Here is a 27,361-nt window from a genome sequence, read left to right on the forward strand (position 1 = left end):
CCAAAAAGTGGGTACTTCTGCCGATAGTTATAGGAACTATGAATACGTTCCTCATCATATGGTACTTTAAGCTGTTCTTTTGCTGGCTTCATGTTTGAAACCCCTACAAGGATGCATATGGAATATTTGTAAGCGTTCAATCAAATTTTGAAAAAATAAATAAAAACATTTTAAGGGTTTCAAACATGTTTTTGTTATAAGATTTAAAGGTGCCATCAAACGTTTTTTTACAAGATGTAATATAAGTCTAAGGTGTCCCCTGAATGTGTCTGTGAAGTTTCAGCTCAAAATACCTCATAGATTTTTTTAAATACATTTTTTTAACTGCCTATTTTGGGGCATAATTAGAAATGCGCCGATTCAGGCTGCGGCCCCTTTAATTGCTCGCGCTCTCCGCCCCCTCCCGAGCTCTCGACTCTATCATTGCATAAATAAAGTTCACACAGCTAATATAACCCTCAAAATGGATCTTTACAAAGTGTTAGTCTACATCGGATTATGTGAGTATTGTATTTATTTGGATGTTTACATTTGATTCTGAATGAGTTTGAGGCTATGCTCCATGGCTAATGGCTAATGCTACACTGTTGGAGAGATTTATAAAGAATGAAGTTGTGTTTATGAATTATACAGACTGCAAGTGTTTAAAAATGAAAATAATGACGGCTCTTGTCTCCGTGAATACAGTAAGAAACGATGGTAACTTTAACCACATTTAACAGTACATTATCAACATGCTAACGAAACATTTAGAAAGACAATTTACAAATATTACTAAAAATATCATGTAATCATGGATCATGTCAGTTATTATTGCTCCATCTGCCATTTTTTGCTATTGTCCTTGCTTGCTTACCTAGTCTGATGATTCAGCCGTGCACAGCTCCAGACGTTAATACTGGCTGCCCTTGTGTAATGCCTTGAACATGAGCTGGCATATGCAAATATTGGGGGCGTACATATTAATGATCCCAACTGTTACGTAACAGTCGGTGTTATGTTGAGATTCGCCTGTTCTTCGGAGCTCTTTTAAACAAATGAGATTTATATAAGAAGGAGGAAACAATGGAGTTTGAGACTCACTGTATGTCATTTCCATGTACTGAACTCTTGTTATTTAACTATGCCAAGATAAATTCAATTTTTAATTCTAGGGCACCTTTAATGAAAATGTGAATTAAATAGTACATGTGAATTGATACTTTTTCACTTGAAATTAGAATAACCATATCCATAATACACAAATGTTATCTAACAGGACATAAAGTATTATTTCATATATTTAAAAGTAGGGTAGGCAATTTGTTTTATTAATACTTTTTGTTATACTGGTTGAAACTCTCTTCTGATCACAATCAATAATATAAGTGGTCTAAATATTTAAACATTTACATATATCTTCTGTGAAAATCTCAGGACCAAAAAAAATGTTCTGTCCGAATGCAATGATATGATGTCCTTAGCTGCCTGTCAAATACCTCCGTGCACCACATGTTCCGTGAGGCCATGCAGAGACTGTCACCAAGCGCCAAAAACAAACAGAACAGCAGCCACCATTTACAGTTCCTCCTGAATCAAAACAACGAGCTTACGCTGCATTCAAGCCATGTCATAACATAGTTACAACCCGTGACTTTCTACCTGGAGCTGTTCACGTCCTCAGATTTATGCCTTTATATGGCAACACTATCAACGCCGAAAAGAATCTACAGCAGTCAGGTGGTACAAGTTAGAGCTCTGTAAGTTGTTTACGTTCATTATTATTGTAATGTTATATGGTTTGAGACATGAGGTAATTTAACACTATCTCTCGTGTGTGCTGTACATGTGTTTTGAAAAGGCGTGGCTTTGGAGAGAGAGCTCTGAGGGGAGAGTGGGATCTCATGCTTTCAAAGGTGTTAATTTATTATTTTTTTTTTTTTCCCCAAACAAAGCTAACTTGCTAGCCTCTCTGCAGTTGCCTACCTGAATTTGTTAGTGCAAAAAAAAATTTGTTCCAAAAATGTCTTTATTATTATTATTATCTACTATTGTTTTATTTTTATTATTGGAATAAAGTTATGTATAGTTGAGTTGGAGTTGAGTAAAGAACCTTTGGGTTTTATACAGAACCCAAATAAACTAAGAGTGCCAGCTGGTGTTTGGCCCCATTTTGCTCCAGTTTCTGTGCTTCTCTAAAGCCAAAAAAAAGAAATCTACTCAACAAATTCAACTAATCTATTATAGAGAAGCACTCATAAATGGTAAATATTTAGATAACAGAGAGCACGGCAAGCTAAAACACAAGCATTACAAAGATCCCGAGGACTTTATGTAATCATACAACATTAAGCTTTTTGTCTTTGCGACAAGCTGTTGTTGACATTAGTATAATTTATACAGACTATATGAAAACTGTGGGCTGGAATTGACTGACTGCTGAGAGAGAGAGAGAACATTTGATGCAGAGGCTGTGCTCGAGAGATAACTCTGGGGTCATAGGTTCATTCTCTGAGTAATGTAGGTTTGGTGTGATGTCAGAGAGTTTCCTCTGTGTGTGCCTTGGCTCCAATATTCGATGTGACCGCAGAGTTTAAGAGATGTAAGCACATACATACACACTGGTGCACCGCTTCAGGTGGCTACATGTTTGTATTGCTCCAAACCCAAACCTTGATAAATGGCTTTCGCATCCATGTATGAAAACGTCTGCTGTTTGTTCTGGAAAACAGATTCAGTGCTCCTCCTTTCCCAAATACATTTCCCACTATGGAGTAATTTGACAGACTCCAGGGGTGAGAGACATGTTCAGACATAGTTAATGCCATGGATGGGACTACAGTGTTTTCATTTACAAATGCATCAGTAGCCATACGAATTTTGGGATATCACATGAAAAAACATAATGAATGGAAATGGCAAGATGTGCATAATAAATTCTAAAAATGTGCATATACGCTCAATTGAGGTGGATAATTTTTTTTTATCCGATAAGAAGACATGCACATAAACTACGACGGAAACACATTTACCGATAAATCCCTCAATGAACAAAAAACTCACATGACTTTGACTCAACAGAGGATGTGATTGGATAACTGGACTAACCAGTGGACCAATTTCATTGCATAGCATCTCAAATGTTGTTTTAGTTATTCTGCCAAAGTCTGTCATCAAAATGATTTGGTATAATGACCTACCTGAACTGTCTCGCACGATTGCATACACAAACATCAGACATCTGAAAGCAAGATAGCATGACAGCATTTATTGCGTTTCCTCTGGAAAAAAGAGCCACAGTGGCTTCCCCGATTGCAGCAACTTCCATTTTATTACAGATATTTTGCATCAATTTCCCGGGAAGTGACAATTTTGTTATCTTGAACACATGGGATGGAAACTGGGCTTTATTCGCAAATGTTTTATGCGCACAATTTTGCGCACAAGTTAAATTGGCAACTTTGGATGGAAACATAGCTATTGATGTTATGGGTTTTATATGACTAAATGTTGATGTGGCGATCCAAGTTTCAAGATTCACAGAGCCAATTAAATGACACATCTCTGAGTCAAATCCTGTGATTCATAAAATAACAGAAAGAAAGATGCACTGTTTGACTTTGTTTGGAACTTTAATAATCTATTAACATTTCCATTCCATCAAAACTGATTTACTCTCACACACAAATGATCAGCGTGACTTTGTTCTGACTGTAATCTTTTCAAAATGCTGATGGTAACTCAATTAGTTTGATTCTGTTTTTCAGTCTGCCCTTAAAATATACATTAAAAAATGAAACTTTGCATAATGTTGTAAAGAAAGTAATTTCCCTATTGTTGGTCTTTGCCTGCAAAACATGAAGATCCATTAGAATCGCATAATTGTGGTTAACCAAGTCATTATTCACAGGATAAAATTCAACTGAACTCAAGCAGGAAAAAAATGCTAAAATGGTGCGCAGAGGCTCTCTCACAATGGGGAAATTTGCAATTGACTAAATGCGAAAAGGTTAAATGCCAAGTTCCACTTGTAAAAACTAAAAACTTTTTTTTCCCCTTTTTTGTTTTATTCAACTAGCTTAGAGGGGATCTGGCATAAATCAAGTTGTATTCACTATTAACCCAGCTTTTAAAATGCACATATTGTTACTCTGAAAACAACCGGGAAGACCATTAAGAGAGCCCATAATATGCTAATTAAGAACAGAGCCATTTCATCCAGCGCATGAACACACAGGCATTGTGGGTAATTAGCTGTATGCACAGACACAAAATCCTACCAGGTAACATTTTACACAGAACACAGTATAGAGATATAAGGGCAATGTACAGAAAGAAATAATTGAATTGTCATTAACGGAACAAATTATTTTCTGCTTTTGTTCCCTCGAGCATGATAAAATATAATGTTGCGGAAAGAATAGGTCAGTCTGAACCGTGTTTTAACCCCTGGATTGGTCATAGGTTTAGATTCAGCAGGGGACTAAATAGAGCAAGGCTTGGCTTAGCAAGGCTGATAAAACGCACCCAATCTAAGTGAACTCTCAGTAACCTGCTGAGGCAATCCAGAGAGATGCTAGCTAGGAGCTCAGCTGCTTTGGTCTGGTATCTGCAGGCTCCAGACTTCTGAAGTCAAAAAGCAATGGGGCATCTTTCAGCTGCTGACAGCACATTTTAAATACTGAGTCGTTATTGTTCAATCATATTGACACTCTATAAGGATGTCTATCCCATAGATCTTATATTTATAAATAATTTCAAAGACTTTGAAGATGTGTCACGCTGCATTTTCTGCAACTTTTTGGGGGATTACTATCCCAAATCATAAATATATAATCTGTGCTATGATTTGAGTATATGTAATATTATTCTGTTACCAGTTCTTATGGTTGCTTATATTAAAATGCTCTTGTTGTATCGGGTGCACATTTCATTTGCACGCAATGTATATCCATATTCATAAAACCATATTTTCATGTTTTTTTCCCCCAGTTTATTATATTATAAGAGCTACACTGCAAAGTCAGTTCAAAAGACTTTTCCACCAGTGAAATTCAGCTATGAAAATGACTGAATCTTTCTGTTCACATTATCCAGCCACTGATACCTGTGTGACCTTGACTGTTACAAATGGATGTAAGGAAATAGCTAATTTAAAAATTAAACAAATAAGTAACCAAATAACGTTAAAGTTAAAAAGAAATATTATGAGTCAGCAGGCTGATAAAAAACGAACTAATAAAAAACACAGAGGATGTCTTTGGAATTTATTTCTTAAAAAAAAAAAAAGTTCAGTGGGGTTCTATATAGAACTCTAGGGATCTTGACTCAATTAAAAAAAATGCTTTATGCCAAAAAGGTTCTATATAAGGAGAAATGTCGTAAATGATTGCATAATACATTCATATTTAACACACTATTTCTAGTGATAAAGTATGTTTATGAGCTGTTTAATACATAGAATTTAATTAAAATTAATTAATTAATACTAAATCCATAGATAATCCCATGATGGAACCCCTAAAAGGTACTATATATATGAAGCACCTGACATCACCATTTAAGGTTCTATATAGAACATTTTTTTTTAAGAGTGTAGTTCATACAATTTTTTTGAAGCCACTTTGTTATAATTTCATAATCGTATATGTATATATATATATATATATATATATATATATATATATATATATGCTTTATTCCAATACATAAATTAACAAACCATAAGCATTTTTGCAGAGAAGAGACGTGAGAGCAAGGATATTCAACCCCCACCCCCCTTGTCTTTATTCATAATGAATACAGGTTATTCGGCCTCAATTAGCCCGTGCACACACTCCAGCCTGTCTGTCTCAAAACCAACCTATTTCTAATACTGGCCTATATATATATATATATATATATATATATATATATATATATATATATATATGTATGATATATTCAAATATATACACAATATGATACAATGTACACACACACACAAAACAATTCTGCATTGTATCATATTGTGTTATATATAGTGTATAATATGTGTATTATATACATTACATATTTATTTTTATGTATAAATATATTCAGATACATAGCATTGTATGCATATATCTATGTGTGTGTATAATATACAAACATACATGTGCATATTTAGGCACATAAAATTATTTTTATTTATTTTTTGTGTCAAGCTGCAGTGATAGGTTACAGTTGTTGACCACTTTCAGTTTAATCACTGATGAAGTGCAAATGGCAGAATTTATTGTGACAAGTTAAATAGATTGAAAAAAAGATGTTGACATAATGAATATGTAGAATAATGTCAGTCTGTTCTGCAACTGATCACATTTAAAACGCCCATAAACACTAGGCTACATGTCGTTTGAATGATTGCTTCATATTTTCCCTGGCTCTTGAGTAAAATGTTAAATAGGTTTGATTTAGAGCAATACAGAGTTTATTCTCATTTGAGTTGAAGTTTGGAGGGAGTGGGGTTATTTCAGCCCACTAGCACCTCCTAAAACAACTGCAGAAAATAAGGAAACCAGTCTGATTCTAGCTGTGCGCCGTTTCACAGCTCAGATACATACAGACTATGGCACAAGTGTCTTCCGCCTATTTTCCCATTCATTCCTGTACAAAAGCAAACAGGGGCGACTCGCTTTAACTGTCCTGCTCTCTTCACCAAAAGCTCTTTTCCTCTCCCTCTCTCTGTTTCTCTCTCTCTCTTTCGCTCTCGTTCAAGCCCTTTTCCCCCTCCAGTACTTTTTCCTGCCCCTCTCTATTTATGAAAACGTCACTTCAAGTCCCTCCCTGTTTGAATCTCATTAGTTTTTTTCTTGTGTGTTTCTCCCTGTCAATAATCCCGAATCCAGACTCTCTCTATTTCCATCCCTCTCTATCTGTCAATCAGCGCCGCCTTTGAACTGAAAACCACTCCGACCAACTTCAACTCCCTCAATCCGAGCGCCTCAGCTCCGTCTCCGGCTTCTGTTTCTGCCAAGATTGCCCTCTTCTTTTTGAGTTTTGAACACTCACCCAGCCAAACGCCACTGCGAGTCCCTAAACTTAAAACTCGGGATTCGGGGATCACACCAAGATCAAGGGTTTAAAAACTTTTGGGTGTTTTGGCCCCCCGCAAAATTAGCGCTCCTCGGGAAAAATGCCGCAGCTGAACGGCGGTGGAGGGGACGATCTGGGTGCGAACGATGAAATGATTTCCTTCAAAGACGAAGGCGAGCAGGAGGAAAAGATTTCGGAGAACTCTTCAGCAGAAAGGGATTTAGCAGATGTCAAGTCTTCTCTTGTAAACGAGTCGGAAACGAATCAAAACAGCTCTTCGGATTCCGAGGTAAGTGACAAATAACCGCGAATCCGCGACTTGTCCAGAAGTTTACATGCACATTTCTTGTTTAAACTCGCTGCTAACTAGCTAACGATCTCCTCGCTGTGATTATTCAATGCATTCCCTGTGTTTCGTTGCATTTCAAGGCGGAAAGACGGCCTCCGCCTAGATCTGAAAGTTTCAGAGACAAAACAAGAGAAAGTTTAGAGGAGGGTGAGTGCTTGTTTTCTCTAAATCATCTTTTTGCACAGGACAACAACACTGTGCTTCGGTTCCGTTTGCCTCTTCACTTACGTACAAAGTTTTTGGGAATGTAACTTAAACTAAAAGTTTTCCTCTTTTTCCCCCCCGCCATGTTAGCTGCGAAAAGGCAAGATGGAGGGCTGTTCAAGAGCCCACCGTACCCGGGCTATCCATTTATAATGATTCCCGACCTCACGAGCCCGTACCTCCCGAACGGATCGCTTTCACCGACCGCTCGCACAGTAAGTGTTTTTAACGTGTTTCTGCAGCCACATGCACGTAGCTAAAACACCACGTCCATGTTTAGGAATTGCTTTGGTCGGCTAGTGAACTTCTGCCACAATTCACTCTGCACTGTACAGTGGCATGCCGCTCGCGCGGATACACTGTCGCCCTGAACGAGCGCTGCCCGCGAGCGCGTGAACAGACCCGCGCGAGCGGCAAGTACAGTGGAACGCATAATGTGCTTTAATGACGTGCACAAACACACAGCCACAGCTACTTTTAACTGTTATTATTTCTTTTAATTTTCCTCGACTATATGTGCATACTTGCCAGGTTATCTCTGCTTTATATTCTGCCTTTTTACAGTATTATTTATTTTAATTGTGTGCGTGGATAACTAGTGGATTAGCTCGTTTGCTTTAAACTGGACATTTAACTTGCAGTAGCGTATGTCTCGGAATTCATAAAACTGAAATGTTTGACCGTTTTATTATTATTAATAATATTATCTTTCTTGTTTTTGTTATTATTATCATCGTTGTTGTTGTTGTTCAAAATAAGGCGTTTCTGATATTTAACATTTAACCCTAATAATTTAAAGCTTAATTTTAATTGAAGCTTTAATATTTTTATGTAAAATCAAAGTGATGTCATAATAATGTTCTACGTTTTTTCTGCCACATAGAATTGAAAATTGACAAAGTATTGACAGTTTAAATGATGGAAACAAAGATGCTGTTATGACATGATGATGAAAACATTTGTACAATGTGGAATTAGACATTTATCTGAGCTAATTTATGAGTAATTTATCCAAGCTTAACATAATGTCGCTTGTGTTATTTAAAGAATTCAGTGCACATAAATGTTAATGCCAAAGAGCATCATGGGAAATGTTTATGGTAATTAGTGGAAGTCAGTCAATGAATTTGTGATTGTCAGAATGAAAGCACAATATTGCTCATATGATTGAGTGTAGTCAAATATTAGACTGTAATGTTAGAAATATTTTAAAATTAATAAACATTTGATTTAAATGCACATTAAATATATTTTATGTTTGCATTAACATTTTGTCATGGCATGATGGACTTTTTGTTTAGAGCATGCAATAGGTTGAATTACATGTAAGAAGAATATATGTGTGATATTTCAGTGTAAATAGAGATTGTTGTTTATATCATCTTTGCATAGTTGTCTGGCACCAGGAAGAATTAGTAGGTTAATTTTTTTATTCACGATTGATATTTTATATATATTTAAATGTCATTGTTGTAGAAATAGCATAATAAGGATAAGGAAAATTGTGCAGTATAACCTTGCTGTCATTCCTGATTTTCATAATCAGCTCCAGGTTTAATCTGAAACGTGAAGGTGCGCTTTATGACAATGACATGTGGTGTAACCTGAAATTACCTAAATGACTACATTTCAAAATGTACTGCTCTGAAATTTTGTATATAGCTTTTTTTTTTTTTTTTTTTTTTAAATATAAAGCAATTCTCCTGTTTCTAGTATCAGTGAACATTTTTTGTAGAAACATCTCTGGCTGTTTGTGTTTGTCACTGATATTGCGTGCTTCCCAAAACATGCCTTTTTGCTGAATCTGTTTTTCACTTGCTGATAATTTCTTTACTGATGTAAATGCACATTAGAAACATTGACATATAAACAAAAGCACAAAAAATTATGAAAGCATCAGTATGACCACTGCAAATGTGCATAAATTAGACAGAATAGGAAAGATGTATTTGACACATAGCGTGTCTTCTGTATGGTAGGTAAGAATCTCAGAGATGCTGTTACCAGAGCTCATAGTCTGATAGTTCCTCTTCCTGCTGAGATGGAGCCCTGTCTAAATCGCTGGCTTATTCATTTTTGGCTACTGAGAATAAATTTAGCAATCTCCCATGGAAGTAGGAACATTGTTTGATTTCCTCCCCTTGTCAGTCTAGGTCAGTGGCCCTCTAGCCAAAATATTAAACCCATAGATATAATGAATTTCTTTATAGTTGTATGTTGTAATGTTTGATCTCTTACTGTAACGAGGCCTACAGATCTCAGTCTTTGACATCGTGCTGTAGTCCTTCACCCCGCTTCTTTGCCATGAGGTCTGCTACCTATGAGCTGCCTGGGCGTCCGACCCACACCGCTTTGAAGTTGAAAGCTGTTGTATTCATAAACGCATTACTTAAGTAGAGGATAAATAATTCACCTGAGCATCGATTAGCTGTCGCTCCGTTTAACGAATGCACAGGGCTTGTTGGGTTTTGCTGCAGATGATGTGCTTTTTAGAATTTCTTTGCTTTTTCCTTTTTTCAATTTTTTTTAAAATCTCAATTGTATTAAATTTATCAGATGATAATATCCAGTTTTATTGCATTTGTATATATTTATTGAACCAGTGTTTTAATTTCAGGATACATTTGCTACTTCCACATTATTTAAGTCGGATGCTGGTGTAAATGGTTGATATCAGAGATGCCCTTTTTATATATATATATATATATATATATATATATATATATATATATATATATATATATATATATATATATATTATTTTATTTACATAGGCCTTGTGTCAGCTGAATTTCCCTGATGGCTTGCTCTTGCAATAGTGATGAAATGCTTTTCCTTAGTGTGTGTTTGAGTGAAGGCAGAGAGCGGCGAGTTTAATTCGTCTGACCTCTGAGAGCTGTAATAACGAGGAGTTTGTATTTCCAACCACCTCAATCGGAGAAGCTTTATGATGATTTGGTAGCATTTAGCAATTTGACAATGCCTTCTTTTTTTTCCACTCTAAAAACTGTAGACAATAGTTACTCTTCCCCCTTTCATCGAGAGCAGTTTGCGTGGCGGACACACGGCTGCGGACACACTCTCCGTGTGTGTTGTGGTTGGAAAGGTGCTGGGTTAACTGGGTGGCTGTAGGCTAAAATCACACCTCAACAGGTCTGAGGAGAGGGGGAAAGCGAGGTAGAGCAGAGGTCTGGCCGGCTGAGTTCTGGCAGGGGGCTTTATGTCCGTAAATCCGCTGGGTTTATTTACTGCCTCTCTGACTTATGAATGTTAAGATATTTGACGCCACCCCTGGCCCCATAATTCCTTAGGCCTGCAGACTTTTGGCAGAGGTTTCAGGTTTCAACGTATAATTATGCGTAGTTTAAAAAAGGAACAAAATATAAAAAAAGACAAACTTGCAACACCCAAATGAACTCTCCGCTATTTGGAGCAAAGAAATAGAGATGCATGGTGGAGGCCTGGAATATTGTTTACAATTTTTTTTTAGTAGCATTTTTTTCATTTATAATTTAATTTAAAATGTAATAAATAGATTTTTGTGTTTTAAATCAATTAATTTAAAATTGTAATTTTTACTAAAGATGCATTCATCCCTCGTGTAGCCTTGCATGTACATATTTTAATAAACCATGTCTGAATCTTTTTAGGCTAAGACGTCAATAACAATGGTTTATCGTATGGATTATGTGTGCTGAATAGCCTGTCGTGTGAGGTGCAGGAGATAGTTTAATACGGATTTACAGGGATAGACTCATACCTTATCAAATTGGCTTTACATGTTAATGGCCCCTAATTGCTATCCGCAGGGGGCTCACCGAGCTACGCGTTCGCGTTTTGTGCCGCTCTCCACAAAATACACTCCCAGTTTATTTAGAAGGTTGCCATCCTTTTGTTTTGCAAATCACTTTTGTTTACAAAGAATGGCGGAAGCAAGGCTCTCCCTTTCTCTCCCTCCACCACTCTTTCCTTCTCCTCCTTTTCTTTTTTCCCCTCCTCCTCCCATCCTACACGCACACACACACAAAAAATAAAAAAAACCCCAAAAGGTTTCTGTTTGCTAGGGCTTGATAAACACCCATAAAAAAAGTGCAATCTGTTTTGGATTTGTGCAAGTTAAGTTTGGGGAGCAAAGTTTGGCACCATTAAACTGAAAGCGGGGCCTGTGAGACATTAGCGGCGCACAGCACATTCTCAGGGCTTAATTAGTCCAAACTGTAATTGTTCATGGTCTGCCAATAGGAGTAATGCTCAGGAAGAGTGGAGTTGCACTAAATCGGCCCATGGTTTTTAAAACAATAAATCACTTGCATATTTGTGTCGTGATTCAGATAGAGTCCCGACCTCTCCCATCTCGACATGTGGTAAATTGTAAAGTCAATGAATCGCAGATGTGGGTGGGGGGGTCGGAGGGGGTGGGCTGTGAAAGAGTACAGTACGGTTTTGTTAGTGCTTGGTAAATGAATGGAAAAGGTTTGTGCTGTAAATATTTACTGAGATGTTTTTTTTTTTCTTCTGCTTGCCGTGCTCAATTGTCTTACGTTGATGATTTTGGCAGGCTGCTCTCTATGATCGTGTGTGAAAATAACCTGGTGTTTTTTTTGTTTCTCTCTTTCTCCCTGTGTCACGCTGGTGTTTTTTAAGGCAGCATTGTGTATACATAATGTTCTGCACTAGTTCAGTAGTTAATGAAGGTTTCTTGTTCGGATGTGGACTGTTAAGAATTTCGTAATCGCATCGCAAATAAATAGAAGCAGACAATTTTTTCCAATTTTATCGGATGCCACAGTTGTCTTTTTCTTGATTTCGCATTTGTTTTTAAAGCTGCAAACGCAATCCTGTCCTGTAACTGATAAATGGGGAACTCAGATAAACGCTGTTGTAAATTCTCTGTCTTATGGAGCTGCATTGGCTTAGCAGCTGTGTGTTGTTGACCCCGCCCCTCACCTCTCTCCTCTTCACCATTTATTTCCATACACAAAGATCAACACAAAGATTGTACTGTACGTCTGGAATGCAACTTTTGTCATCTGTTAAATATAGTCCTGCTGATGGCCTACATGCTGAGGGGCTCCTGAAACATGGAAATGAAATTACTCTTTCTGTGCACATGCACCGTGTGCAGGCCTGTGCAGCTGTATGATAGCTGCGTGTGAATTCTTAAATGACGGGCAGATTTTACTGATGGGGGTGAGAACACCGGTGTTGTGGCCTTCTGAGTCAATGACTATTAAATATCCATTGATTACAAGAAGTGCAAGAATTTAAATGCAAGTTTCCAAATGAAAATCTATGAAAGTACTTGTGCTGGCATTTGCATTAATATTTATACAATTTGGCAGATGATGTAATTTTCAATCCTAATACACAAATATAGGGGTATATGTTTAGATGTTAAAAGCCCAGACCTTTTTTTTATGATACAAACTAGTGTTTTGTTCAAAACTGAAATTTTCACATATTTGCTTCAATATAGTTTAATCTACAGTAAACATTTCTGTTTAAGTATTCAAGAGTGAGTTAGATCATTAATATAGATTATATAATATATGAGTTAGATCATTAACATTTTATAAATGCAATTAGCTATCTCAGATATTTTAAGTCAATGTGTGTGTGTGTGTTTATATATATATATATATATATATATATATATATATATATATATATATATATATATATATATATATATATATATATATATATAGCTCTAATGATCTTTGGAAATAATTTTCTGTATTGGTACATACCTTAAATCTGGCTATAAAAAGCAACTGAACATTTCCACTGTTGTTGCCCAGAAAAAAAAAAAAAATGCAGATCATTAAACACATTTTTGTGAAAATGGTGTGGCTTGTTGTCAGACTGAATGCAGACTATGAAAGACTTTTTCAGGAAAGCTTTATTAAACAATTATGAAACGGGAAAAATGTAAAAGGGAAACATACAAAGATATAATATTTTTGGCCAACAAATGTTATAATTTGTGAATTTTTATAATCTACTACATTTAAAATATATGTGACAGCTTGCTTGTCCCAATAAAAATGTGACAACTTGCTCTAACAATTAATCTATTTTCAATATATAGGCCTAGTTGATTTATTTTATTTCAGAATGTATGCTAGTATGGTTTTGTGTTCACACTAAAATAAATTATGATAATTTGCAGGACAGAACCCCTCCCAATTAAATAATCATTTTAGATTTAATATTCAAAACTTTATTGTAAATCTTATTGTGAAGGAATGTTTTGCTTTGCTTGTTTTAGAGAAGTTTACCATGTGCAGTATGCTGGACTGGAGCGGGGGATTATGAAAAGCGGGAAAAAGCGAGGTCGATTTGCCCGCCATGGCATAGTGGGGGATATGGAAGACGGAGAGGAGGGAGATGCACAAAGACAGTCTGAATAGGGCGCATAATTGCTGCTAATGTGGGAGCAATGAGAGTGGCGACAGTTCCTGGTTAGATTTCCAAACAATAGAGCCCCCAGGCATTTATCTACTAAGAAAAAAAAATGAAGGATAGAAAAAACACAGCAGGGCCTGAAAAACGACAAGGAGGAGGTGACAAGTTTATAGTCATGTTTGATGGACAGGCCTTGTGTGTGGCATTTTTTCCCCCCTTTCTTCCTCCTTTAACTTTTTTTTTTTTTTTTTTTTTTTTTTTTTTTTAATGAATCAGGCTAAGTTATTAATGCTTCCTGATTCCCGCTTCGTCATCAAAATGTCGGCTGGAAGTTCTCCAGCACAGAGGCTTGGGTGACGCTGGCGGAATTTGGTTGCACTGGGTTTTTGTTTGGATTGGAACATGCTCGGGTTGGGCCAAAGTGCACACACATGCTCTCTGGAGCTGCCATCTAACTTGTATGCTTAATGATAGGAGTGTGCAAGTTTCCATTGAAAGAGCATGTGTGTGTCTTGTGCTCATTGGCGCAAAGTCTTTATACTGTATATCATTCATTATCAGACTTTAAAACATTATGATTGAAATTGTCACGTGGATCACTAGTACAGAAAACACAATGACATCAGAGTATGTGGTAAATATACTCCTCTGATAAAAAAGCCTGATAGAGTGACCATTACACAGGAAATCTGTCACTGACATACATTTTCAGTTCAACTTCTACACAGAGCTTCAACAGAAAAACAAATAAAAACCTATCGGCATCTATTTTTAAACACAAAAGTAGGACAAATTTATCTTCATTAAGGCATGTTATTGAGGCTTCTAAAAAAAGATGAAGCCTGACCAGTCCCTGTTTTGCTTCTGTATTTATTATTCCGTCCTGTGAAGTGTTTCTCTTTGATAAAAAAGTGAGCTAATTTAATATGACACCGACAAGTTTGTCTTCTACCTCTGATTGCAAATTGAGATTCTATAACATTGCATTGCAGAAGGTGAAATCCTGTTTACTTCGATAATCTGAATTAATTCCTGTAGATATGTCGGGATCGTTTTGTATGGGTAAAGCACATAATTGAGAAAGTAATAGGTGATAAAACTCAGCCCATGTATTTTTAATCTTCTAATTAAACTTTTAATTGCCAAGGGATAAGCTCTGAGCTGGGCCCAGAGTGTGTGTGCGTGTGGATGCGCGTGTGCTTGTCTGTTCACTAATGAGTTTATTGCATGCTTGTTTCTAGCAAAGGTTCTGCATTCAGAACTGAACAAAAGGTGAAGGAGATTTTCTACCAGGGTTGAAGGAAATTAATCCGCTAATCGGGGGTTTATATTAAGATTAGAGGTACAACAGGCCAATATTTGCATGCGTTAACAGAGATAGGTGCTTTATGAACTATAAAACATGTTTTTGAGGTTTTTTTTTTTGTACAGATCTTCCCGTATCTGAAGATAACCATCCTCTATGGTAAATAACGGGCATGCGATGATGTTCCTGGAACCTTGCATTATGCTATTTCATTGGCCATATCCTGCTCAATGGCTTTCAAACAATATAGATAATATTTCAGCTGATTAGCATTGTGCTTGACACATGGTTGAATACCAGTTTTGCCATGTTGATGTGTCTGAGGATAAAGCTCACATAGGGACTCGAATCAAATTATAGGGAATTGTCAACACTTCCAGTGTACACATTAAATGTTTTTAGCACAGACTGTAGGAAATGTTGGTTTGTTTGTTTGTACGTTTCACCCTTAAGGATTAGCCTGGATCAACTGTCGCTAGCTACATCTCATTAGAGGATGGTGTGAACACTCAGTACGGTCGATTCGAAAACGTAGGGAATTGACTTCCCTCGCTGAACGAATTGTCAATTGCGTTGTGAGCGAGGGGTATAATTGAATGGAGGTGTATCTTTGGCCAGCTTCCCCTAGGGCTCTGTGAGTCTGATCAGTGTTAGCCAGAGGTGGTAGATGTGGTGTCTGATTGCAACCAATGTCCTTTCACAGTGTTAAGATCTGAACGCTGACATAGAGGATGTGTAATTCAGCAGCATAGAGATGATGACTGCTCGCCAGTCATAGTGAATAGTGATCTCTCTCCACCAGCTATCTGGTGAACGGAAAGATTTAGCAATGAGTAGGAGTGATTTATAAGGAAAGAGGTTTTAATCCTGACCTGGAGCTGTTTTCTTTAGCCAGCAATCAGTTTAAGCAACGCTGGAATGGAATAGGCGAGCGACAGCAGCAGTGTGTCGTTTGTCTAGATGCCCTTTAGAACCGGCAGTTTTTCTTTATCTTCAGCTTTACGGCTCCTGTATCTTTATGGGCCGTCACGCTTTGCATTTTTCAAATATCAATAAAGATAAGTTGCCTGCTTTGTCATAGCATGGGGCGTCGAAGTGAAAGATTTCAGGTCACGGAGAGGAAAAATTATCCAGAGTTTGAGAACTATGTTGAGAACCATGAAAGCTTAAATCTTAAAAATGGTCTGGTTTTTATGTAGAAGCCTTTACTTCACTCATTCTTGTGTTGAATGATGTATGTGAAGTTTCTTAACTGTGTGTGCTGTCTTACAGTATGGGAGGTTGGGAGTGGGTCGTCTTAGCCCAGATCTTGAGGTCTGTGGGGAAGGAAATCCCACAGTGTTTACATAGCCCAATTGTCCTGTGGGTCCTGGAGTGTCTAATGCACTACTGTTCAAACACTTGTGAGTGCACAGATGACCCCTGCAGCAGCCTTCGACACAAGTGTTGTGTTGGGCTAACGGAGTGTGTGTGAGAAATTCAGGGTCTGTAGTTGCAAGCCACATTTACTGGAGATGCTGTTTGCTAGCGCCTAGTGGTGTGGATGAGCGGTACTAAAAAGCTGTGGAGCTCAATTCATCTCGGTAAGCAGGATGACTGAGAGATAGAGAGACTGGGGAGGGTGTGGGGGTGTGTGGGGGGGTTAAGAGCGACAGAAGATCCCCTTGCTACAAACCCTGCCTGTGGGGAAGCCAGACATTGACATACGGGGGAGTCATCAAACTAATTGTTGTTTGAATTACCTGTTATGATCCAATGACAAATCTCCTCCTCTCCTGCCATTGGAGCAGAAAATGTAGCCTGGATTGGCATGATGTTAGCAAGTGTGTAAACCGCGCTTCAACAAGATGGATAAATGCAATTATTGGCTAGGCCAGGAGAGGGAAAATCCATTTAAAGCCCGAAACGCTAACCAGGGGCCGTGGTTAATTCATTTGTCCAATTTGTGGGTGATGTACGAGTGTCGTGGCACATTAGTCAAGGAGAGTGTGTGCATGGGTTTGCGTGTGTGTGTGTTTGTCTCAACCAGGGGGATTGTGGATGTTTCGTTGGAGCTGTCTCCTTGTGACTGACTCCCCGAAGCCCCTCCTTTTTCCCATCAACCCCCCTCCTCTTCCTCCGCCTGTCATTTCAGTGGATAATACAAATGGGGCATGAGCTCTCAAATGACAAAAAGATGCACTGAGAGCAAAAGAGCAGGATTGCGGTTCAAATGAGCCGGGGAGAGGGCCACGCTCCGTAGGGTGGCTCACAGAACGTGGCTTAACACACCCCTAGAGTCTTCAATCACAACTAGTCTACCAACTAAATCACTCAGGGTGTGAGGAAGACAGGTTGAGGAAGCAGTACCGGGTCAGAAGCTTAGTCATGCTGAAGTAGGGCCCTCATTGACCTAGTTTGACGATGACATTCTCCCTGAACTCTCCTTGTTTTTACAATTAAGTTACAATTACTGTATAGAGGCTGCTATTTACTCAAGGCACGCAAAGCTGAGGCCACTATCACAGGCAGCTTACCATCACCTCTGCATGCCCATTTCCGTCCATCTCATTATCCTTCTGAAGGGCACGAAAGTATTGACCAACACTTTGAACAGAACTGTTGTCTTCCACTTTAGGATTTGCGAAGAGAAAGTCTTCGCAATCCTAAAGTGGAACTGGGGACTTTCTCTTTTTGTAACTTTACTTGGGTAAACAAGAGTTCCTCTCCATAGGCATGTCAATCTGCCTGGCTTTCACACTATTGATTTAGAGTGGATGAATATCCTCTACTCCATTAATGTAAAGTCTCATTGGTGAGAAACCACTTGACGGTTACGCAAGATTTGTGGTATGCAAACACCGTGGTCAGAGCCAGGGGAACTCTATGAGGAAAAAGGCATCGGTTTACAGAGCTCGGCCACAGATTGAACCAAAGTCTTTTGTTAACACGGTGAACACAGCAAAGGTTTTGAAAGCAGAAAGACGTTCAGGTGCCCTTTGCCAAAGAGTCTGCGCTCGGGTGGTTGAGGACATGAGGAAGGTTTTAGATCTGGTCACCTGACTGTGTGCTTCTCAGGCTATGAGGTCAGGAAATCGGAGCCGGCGAGGAAGCAGCTGGCCCTGTGCCGTTCTCACAGCTGCTGTGTGGCCTTACACACTCGACGCACTCGCCTCTGGGATCGGACTTCAGGAGTGCAACCGCACACTTGAGGAGAACCACTCATGTTGCTTTTTGTGGTCAGATCTTACTGATGCTACTTAAGTCTGTGCAAATTTTATGTTGACAGTCATTTGGTTGCAAATTTCTTCTGCCTTATTACAGAACAGAGAACCAAAGATGCTTTGGCGGATGTGACTGCTGTTCCCTGAAATTCTGTGGCTACTTTCAAAAACCTCTCTTTTTAGTAGCATTTATGTTAGTAATTTCCGGCTTCCTCCCGACTGCCTCCTCCTGATGATAAATTATGATTAATTCTGCTTTGTATGTACCAGGAACCCCCCTCCCCCATCTCCTTTATAACCGGTTGGTCCCCTTTGCAGAACTCTTTAGGTCCTTTTCAAGTTCTCTTCAGGTCCTTTTCCAGGTCCTTTTCCGGTATCTCCCACATGTTTTCATGCAAGAACACATGCAGTCAGCAGCCTATTGACTAATATTCAGGAAAGGATTAAAAAAAAAAAAAAGTTTGGAAGTTTTCTGGGTGCTACTTAGATCACTTTACAGTAACGGACATGCCTCGAGATGCAACAGCTTTGGTTTGTAGGGAATCTGCCAGTCTTTTCAGGGCCAAGCAGGGGACAATTATTTTAAACAGCTATTCTATATGAACTAATTTGAGCTGGTCTTAAAATAATTGGATTTAGTGACAGAGATGTTGTCTTAAGCTATGACCCTGTGCCCTCTGCCTAATGGTAGCTAAGGAACAATAATTAAAACCCTAAGTCTGGGAGCACAAAGAAAAACTTCTGCCTTCGCCGCGTTGTGTTTTATGAAATGGAAAATGTTAGTGTTACGTTATGGTGTGGCCTGTCCCCCAATGGTTAAATGTAGATTTACTGCTCTAGTGTTGGGCTGAGGAGCTGCTCCCATCTGCGGCACGAAGTCTAGCCACCCAGCATGGAATACTACACCCTGGGCCCCAGCCAGAACATGCACCAATCAGACTTACATTAACACCAAGCAACACAACAGGTGAGCAATCAGACCCTGCTGCAAGCCAAGAATATGGTCCCCAAATATTTTTATTGACTTTATTATGGCTCATATAGTCATGACTCTGACTGAGTTTGGAGTTTTGTATTCTGTCAAAAACAATTTTATGGGAATTGTTTGTTTATTGGCACCAAGGTGCGTCTCTTTCCCAAACGATGTCGCAAGCTGTAATTTATGTTGAGGGACTGATTGGGAGATTGCATAGTTTAACGCTCGGGGTGCTGTGGTCTGGGACTCTGGAAGAGGCGACCGCTAATTGTTTACAGAAGTCATGGGCAGAGGAAAAGAAGAGGGAGAGACACGGAGAAAGAAAGAGTGAGTGAGGGAATGAGCAAGAGAAAGAATGAATGGGCTCTGGCAGCAAGGTTGTGGACTGAATCTCTGTGTTTGGTTTTCAGGAAAGAGTGGATTCTTGGGATGTTCCCCAAAGACAAACGGCGGTGCCGAGCAAAGCTCATAAACCAAACTCACTGCCTCTTTTAAGAGAAGAACTCTCGTCACTTCTCAATTGTGCTTGTTATGTGGTTTACCAAACCAAGTTGGTTGGAAATGTCTTGTCCAGTAGAGGAATCATTTTTTTTGTTTGTTTGTTTTTTCCACAACGGATAATAACAGTCTGCATTTGCTTGCACTGATTAGAATATTATTCATTTAAAACAGACCCAGCTTCCACTTCCCATCTTCACGCCTTCTTGATCTCTGTCACAGATGCTCAACAGGAGGGCACATCTGCTTTCGCTAGCTTCTCGTGAAAATCCCGCTCGGCGGTGTTGTTCAGTTTTGGTATAATTTAGCAAATAACATCAGTAATGATTCAATTGGGCATAAAGTCATTGGGTGACGGTCTGTTTGCCATCTGTCTGATGGGATTACTGTTTCTGTGTAATTAAAAGTGTGACCCTGTGGGGAGGGTGGTGGAAGGCACGAGTCTGAGTGGTACACCCGCTAAAAGGAGGAGGAGGGGCGGCAAGGACCTCAGTTCAGCACTAAAGATAGTATGCGCAACAGAGCGCTGCAGAAGTGCCAAGCTCTTTACATGGATGTGCACATGTGTGTCAAACCCCTGGCTCGTTTAACTTCAATTTAGTTGGGTAGAGCAGACACCCAAAGTCTGAGTGATCCCTGTGTGCAGGCAGTGTGTCAGAGGGAGGTGGGGATGCGGGCTCCTGCTTTTACTCTGATTTCACCTGGGGTTTTGTTTGGACTCTTGAGCCTCAGTTTCCCTTGGACACTTTCCAGAGACTACAAGCCTGGCTTTTTTCAAGGCACCCTCAGAACCAAAGTGAAAGGCCCTGGTCAGGCCTGGAATTGGATTTCAGATTTGATCTTGTTGTGTGTAGTAAACAGAACATTAAAGGCAAGAACATGGTACCTAATGAGTGGATGTGTGTCTGGGTGTGTTTGAGTGATGCATCCCTGTCACTTCCCAAATCAACAACATCCTTGATTTTCTCCTTATCTTATGTCTTTATACATACATTTACATATACTTTATTTATTTATTTATAATAATAAAGATTAGATTAGATCAGATTCAAGAATGTTACTATTATTATTATTATTATTATTATTATTGTGATATTGTTTCTAATAATAAAAAATAGTAGTAGTAGAAATATAACAGTAATGATATAAATAATTAATTGTTTATATATTTTATTGTTTGATATTTTTTCCATGTATATTTCTATGTCTTTCTACTCCTTTATTCATACACCAACAGGATGTGGGTCTGAAAAAGACATTAGAAAAGTAACCAGAAAAGACAGGATGGCGTGTCTCGATCCTTCCGTCTGTCCGAAAAATAAAGTTTGGTGAAGAAAAATACTTACACAAACAAAAATAACTGGTTTAATTAGCATGGCTGGCTATGGCGCTGACTCGGTGTGGTTGACCGGGCATGACCGAGGTGGCACTGGCCATGGGCATAGGGCCAAACATACAGGGAAATTACAGGGTTCTCAGTCAAGAAATAGAGCCTGCACTGCCTCCTTCTCATATTTCGCCATATCTCTAACATGACTCCATATTTTAGCATTCAATAACCCTTGACCTGTTTTCTGGACCTCTTTATCTTTCCCCCCCCACTTCTCCATATTCTCTGTCTGCTTTTCTCATACAGCCTCTTCATTTCTGCATTTTGGTCCTTTTCTTACTTTCTCCTCCCCTGTAATTCTGTCTTGCTCTCTCCTCCCAGTGTGCACTCTGATTACCTCTCCAAACTGGCAATAAGTTGATTGCTTTACAGAGATGATGTAAGCCCCTGCCCTAGGGTACATCAGGTTGGCTTTCGCCTGCTTTATCTTGTAAAGCCTAAATTAACAGCTGGTTTGGTTTGAGTTCTTCTGGATCTGACTAAAGGATTAGACTTCGTTCTCATGTGAGTCAATCTGGTTTGATTTATTGCAGGTCTATCAAAAAAGATCAATGGAGGCCCTTTTGAAAGTAAATCCTTAATCGCTCTTTGCTCTTACGTGTCATCATTGTGAGTTTTCTCTCCCTCTCTCTCTCCCTCGTTCTCATTCCCTGCCTGTCTTCCTCCGGCTCTCATTTCTCCTCGCCTTTTTTCTGTCTCATCTTGGGAATACGGCGATCGGGAGTGTCAGTGGTATTTTGTTGTTATACGGGATGGATTTTTTTGCTCTCATTAGCCGTCCATCACCGCAGCTCAAATTGAAGCCCAGCTTTGCTGGCGCAGGCCCCGATGGTGGCTCGCTGCATATTTTTATCGCAGCGCAAATCTACCTGTACGTGTCTACACATCCCAATGCCTGTAAAACCAAGGCATGAATACGAGTATACCTAAATATACCATAAAGGGGGCTCATTTTCAGCAGTAACTTGTGGTATGATTGGTTATCAGTTTGCATCAACGATGAACATGGTGCAGCTAAGGCCATTTGTCCACCAAAGCATTTTTTCCGAGGCTGTGTTTTTAAAGCATCGAGCATAGCGAGGCGCTGAGCAACTATTTCACGCTGAGCGTTCTGTGCTTTTTATTGGTTGCCGAGAGATAAAGAATGCTCAACTTGGGGTAAAACGCAGCTCTCGTCACTGTCACTTTGTACCCAGCTGTCCAATCACAATGGAGGAGGGGTGGGACAAATACCACATCGACCAACCGCCACATTCTGCATGTAACAACAGATGACAACAGCAAGCATAATAACGGAACAAAATAAATTAAAACAAGAGCCAGAGCGAATACTTTACATTGTATCGACATTTTTATATAGAAACAATACAGAAACAAACCATATGTGAAATGAGATACTAACACTCCTGCGGATATTCCGTATCATAGCAAGTGAAGTGCCTCAACTGAAAAAAAGAAAGCACTGTGCTGCCGAAGCGCTCATAGCTAGGCATTTTCAGCAAAGAGCCTAGCGTTTTCATCTGGCTAAAACACTTTGGTGGACAAAATGCGGTGTTACATCACTAAAGAGGAGCACCATTTGGGTGAACCTATTGATTCAGACGGTTAGTATTAATGAACTTGAAAAAATGAATGACATTCATTTATAGTCTGAAAAAATAGCGAGAGGCGATGCAATAGCCAAAGACACCCAGCTGGGACAAATTTACATAAGTAATGACAACAAGTTAAGCAGCAGCCCCTGGATGACCTGGAAAGTGAAACAGGATCTGCTTGTCTTTAATATTCCTCCCCTCTCGTTCCCACTTTCTTTCACTTGTTCCTTCTCTCCTCCATTCTTTTAACAACAGGCCTATTATCCACACTCATTTTTTTCCTCCCTCTCAAGGCCATGACTCTTAAAGAATCTGGTGCTCGAGCAGACTCACTAGCATGGCCTGCCTGACAGGAAGCCTCACATAAACACTGACCCACTACAACTGGTAATGGTGGTCAAACAGTATCTGTGTGTGTTTAAAAAAAAGGATCACATATGCTGTTTTCAAACACAGGTGAAGGGGAATGAGTGAGTTGGTCAGGATTGCAAAGCAGTAGAAATGATATTGTTGTGCAACATATAGTGAGTGACTAAGAATTCAAGGTCCATAGAAAATGTGTCTTTTTCTTTTCTTCATGAAGTGTTATCTGTGGTGCTGTACCAAGTGGTACACTTGCGATCTCAATGACTTGCAAAAGTCACATTTAAAGTCCTTAATAGGGCCTATAATGCCCCTTTTACAAGATGTAATATAAGTCTCTGGTGTCCCCATAATGTGTCTGTGTTTCAACTCAAAATACCCCACACGTCATTTATTATAGTTTGCCAAATTTGCCCCTATTTGGGTGTGAGCAAAAACACGCCGATTTTGTGTGTGTCCCTTTAAATGCAAATGAGCTGCTCCTCCCGGCCCGCTTTTCAAAAGAGGACAGAGCTTTAACAACTTGTGCTTCGGTAGCTCAACAACAACAAAGCTGGGGAATCTCACACAGCCAAAATGACGATTGTCAGTAATTGTGTTCAGCCTTACATTGTTCAAACAGGAGTCAAACACTGATAAAGAAACTCAGGAAGAAGTTACAACTTTCTAGAATGCAACTAGTCATTTCTGAATGGTTAGTGAATAGATTTATGTAGTTGCTGTGGAGTTGATTCAACTCATCGACTAGCATCTGCCATCATGTTAATCTTTTGTGCAAATCCAGTGTTGAATTGACCCTCATTTGTGAAGCAGTCCCGTCAGTAAAATGACGGGATGGCAACAACACTCTACTACAACAACTCTTCCTCTTCTCTAAAGCAGCCCAACATGGCCTCACCCCCTTTGTTGCGTGTTCTTGGGGGCGGGGTTTATGTAAATTTTGGGGTTTGTGATGTCACCAAGCCAAGAAGAAGCTTGTTGTAGTCCCTACCAGGAGTTTGTTGTAGTCATTAAACAGCGAATTATTTAAAAGAAAATATCTCTCTTTGCATTGAACTCTGAGCATCATAACTTTTCAGATGTTGTTTATTCAACAGCAACATTACACACTAACTAAAGTTAAAAAAGTGAAATCATAATTAACCACCCCTTTAAAACTGTAGAGTGTCCTGTTTGTGATTATAGGTTTCAGAAAGATTATTTTATTTAATCAGTTCATTTGTTAATTTCAATGAACTTATAAAAAAAGATTAATTGATTTTACATGCGTAACATGTAAAAGTTTTTGTAGTGAAATTAATATTTAGTTAAATAGCTTATTTTGGATGTTTTCAAGTAAATTAAATACATTTCAAAAATAAAAATGGTTAGTCATCACTTGAGTGTTCACAGAAGTTCCTGCATCATTTAATTTTTTTTTTTTTTGGTAGTAAAATGCAAATTTTGTTATATAATACAACTCATTATAGATGTTTTCAACAAAAAAAATTAAATAAATATAGATTTACTCCAATATTCATGTTTTGCAAATCTATTCAAACCAATCATTTGAAAGAACCCTTTTAAAAGAAAACCTTGTTTGCATATAAGACATCACTATTCCTGCAGCATTTTGTGTTCTGTTTTCAGTACGTCCCCCGCTCATTTTATACAGACACAGATATTGTGTATTGTGGTGTTTGTGATTATGCATGTGTGTGTGTGTGGTGCTGAGAAAAGCTCAGTCAGATCGATGTCAAGTTCAGGTGTGTCCTCCTCCCTGGCTGGCAGAGCAGGGCCGAGGGGCCGAGCAGGCAGGAGGGAGGGAGGGAATTGACAGGGTACGTGGGAAGGAAGGGCTCGCTGTCAGCCAGACAGACCTCTTAATCCTATAGCCCTGGGGAAAGGGTGTGTGTGCGCGCACGTGTAGACCTATATTTGTGCATGTGTGTGTGTGCAAAATCTTCAAGCGGAGTTTAGTTCATTTAAACGTACCTCAGCTGAGCCTATTGTATCCATATGTGTGGGTCTTGTGTCTGTCTTTGTGTCGGGACGGCATTTTATACGGCCAGCGTTTGCTGCAAGTCAGATGTCGTATTGTATATTTATGTGAGTATGACACAATGTGTGTGAGGGGATGAGGGTGGAGTAGTGGATCTGTCTGTGAGGTATCATACACATTTTCTGCCCACAAGCCTTAGTCTTTCTCTTGGCACACCCTCATTGTTTTCAACACTTCACTGTAAAAGACCCAGAAAGGAGTGATTGCATCACCCCAGAGTTCGTTAAAGCAAAGCACACTATTTAGCCACATTCCATACAAGCCTGCTGCTCTCTAGCTTGCATTCCCACCCTCCCTCACTCTCTCTCTCTCTCTTTTTGGCATAGACTTTTGCATATATCACGGGCTGCCAGGCTAAGAGCCTGGGACTTCCCCACGCCACACTCCAAGCCTTTGATCCCTTGCTTTGGAGGTAACATCAAAAGGAGAGGCATAGAAAGGCAGCTACTACTGTGAAGTTCAATGTTCAACTTGATGGCTTGGCTGAGGGCTTTTTTTTCTGTACTGCTTCCCCCAGCTGACAAAAAACACACAGTTTGTAGCCAAGGGTTTTTTTTCCAGTGCATGTTAACCTTTATAGAACACATCTGTAAAAAAACAAAACCCACCCCCAAAACCATATAAATCTGCATGTCTGTGTCTTGCAGCCTTGCAGCCTTGCACGAAGGATGCATTGGAAACAGAGCCTGAGCATTGTTATCACAGTGTTGCAATGAATTGCATCAAGTAAATGAGTAGAATGGAGAAAGGATACGAGGCAGAGAAGCCGCCTAGATGCAAGTTGAAGTGCCCACGTCATCAGCGCTTATCAGCGAGTCTTTTATAGGATGAAACTAAGTGTTGTGGGTTGTTTTTCAGCACACTACAAATGCTCATCAGATTCATGTTGTAATTAAATCACTGCTGTTCATTAAGGTCCTAAAGCTGCTGTCACATTAGAATTTTACTTGTTTCATACTCATGCAAACATGGGTCATCCAAAACTCAGGTGAAGAAATTTCTTTTCTGCACACCAGAATTTGGGAAAGTGGTGTAGATGCTGTAATTTCACATTTTTAATTTGTATTTAATATGTTAATTATTAATATAATAATATTAATGAAAATATTATAATATTTACAATTAACATTTTTAATATTTACATTTTATATTAGATTTTTATATGATATATTATATTAAAAACATTCATTAAAAACAGAAATCCCTGGAATGTGATATCATATCCTATTATAAATATTCATTGCAGTGCCCAAAGAAATTTTGCATGCAGTTTAATGTGACCATCGCTTAAGATCTTTCCATGTTCGGCACATTTCCATGTTCTATTTCTGGCTATCATCAAATGTTGTGTATTAGGTCCTGGTCCCTGGCAAGGGATGCTGGGGTGGGTTTCCCAAAAGCATCGTTCGTCAACTAACATCACAAGTTCCGTCTGACATAGTTCAACGATTTGGTGTTTCCCGAAACCATAGTTCAAACGAACATTTGCAAACAGCATTGCAAAAGCTTAATTTTTTGATGACATGTAGACTTAATAAATTGTTATCTTGAGCAAAATAAGCAAACTGACATTAAGTACAATGTATATCTTTTATTTCGAATATATACAAATGTCATCGGTGCATCATACTATGGTAGTGAAGCAGCGAGTTATGTCATTGTATGGGAAACACACCCCTGGTTTGTTGGTGTTGGCTACCTAAAGGTACCTAAAGTGGTTTATTATTAAGATATTTTTGATGTAATCTGAGGTTTATTTTATCTCCCATAGAAAGCGACGTAATTATCTGATTCAAAGTCCAGAAAAGTAGTAAAGACATCGTTAAAATAGTCAACGTGACTACAGTGGACTTAATGTTATGAAGCGACAGGAATTCTTTTTGTGCACAAAAACAAATAAAAATAATGACTTTATTCAACAATTTCATCAGACTTCCGTGTACTACAGTTTTAACGATGTCTTTACTACTTTTCTGGACCTTGAATGTGATAA

The 27,361-nt window shown here is 38.8% G+C and overlaps 1 protein-coding gene across 28 annotated transcripts in view; it reads left to right on the top strand.

Annotated features, from left to right (window-relative positions):
- The first annotated feature begins 6,370 nt into the window (after positions 1-6,370).
- tcf7l2 (transcription factor 7 like 2) overlaps positions 6,371-27,361 on the top strand; it is an 89,518-nt gene continuing 68,527 nt past the window's right edge. For 5 of the 28 annotated variants that reach the window (XM_048170946.1, XM_048170954.1, XM_048170953.1 and 2 more), the window contains exons 1-3: positions 6,477-7,324; positions 7,465-7,531; positions 7,679-7,803. In XM_048170946.1, coding sequence (XP_048026903.1) covers positions 7,136-7,324; positions 7,465-7,531; positions 7,679-7,803 — 381 coding nt within the window. In that variant the 5' untranslated portion in view covers positions 6,477-7,135. Of the gene's footprint in view, positions 7,325-7,464; positions 7,532-7,678; positions 7,804-27,361 lie in introns of all 28 variants that reach the window. The other 23 variants (XM_048170956.1, XM_048170957.1, XM_048170958.1 and 20 more) reach the window with 12 other exon arrangements.

The sequence above is a fragment of the Megalobrama amblycephala genome, linkage group LG20, assembly GCF_018812025.1.
Source record: "Megalobrama amblycephala isolate DHTTF-2021 linkage group LG20, ASM1881202v1, whole genome shotgun sequence".
NCBI lineage: Eukaryota > Metazoa > Chordata > Actinopteri > Cypriniformes > Xenocyprididae > Megalobrama > Megalobrama amblycephala.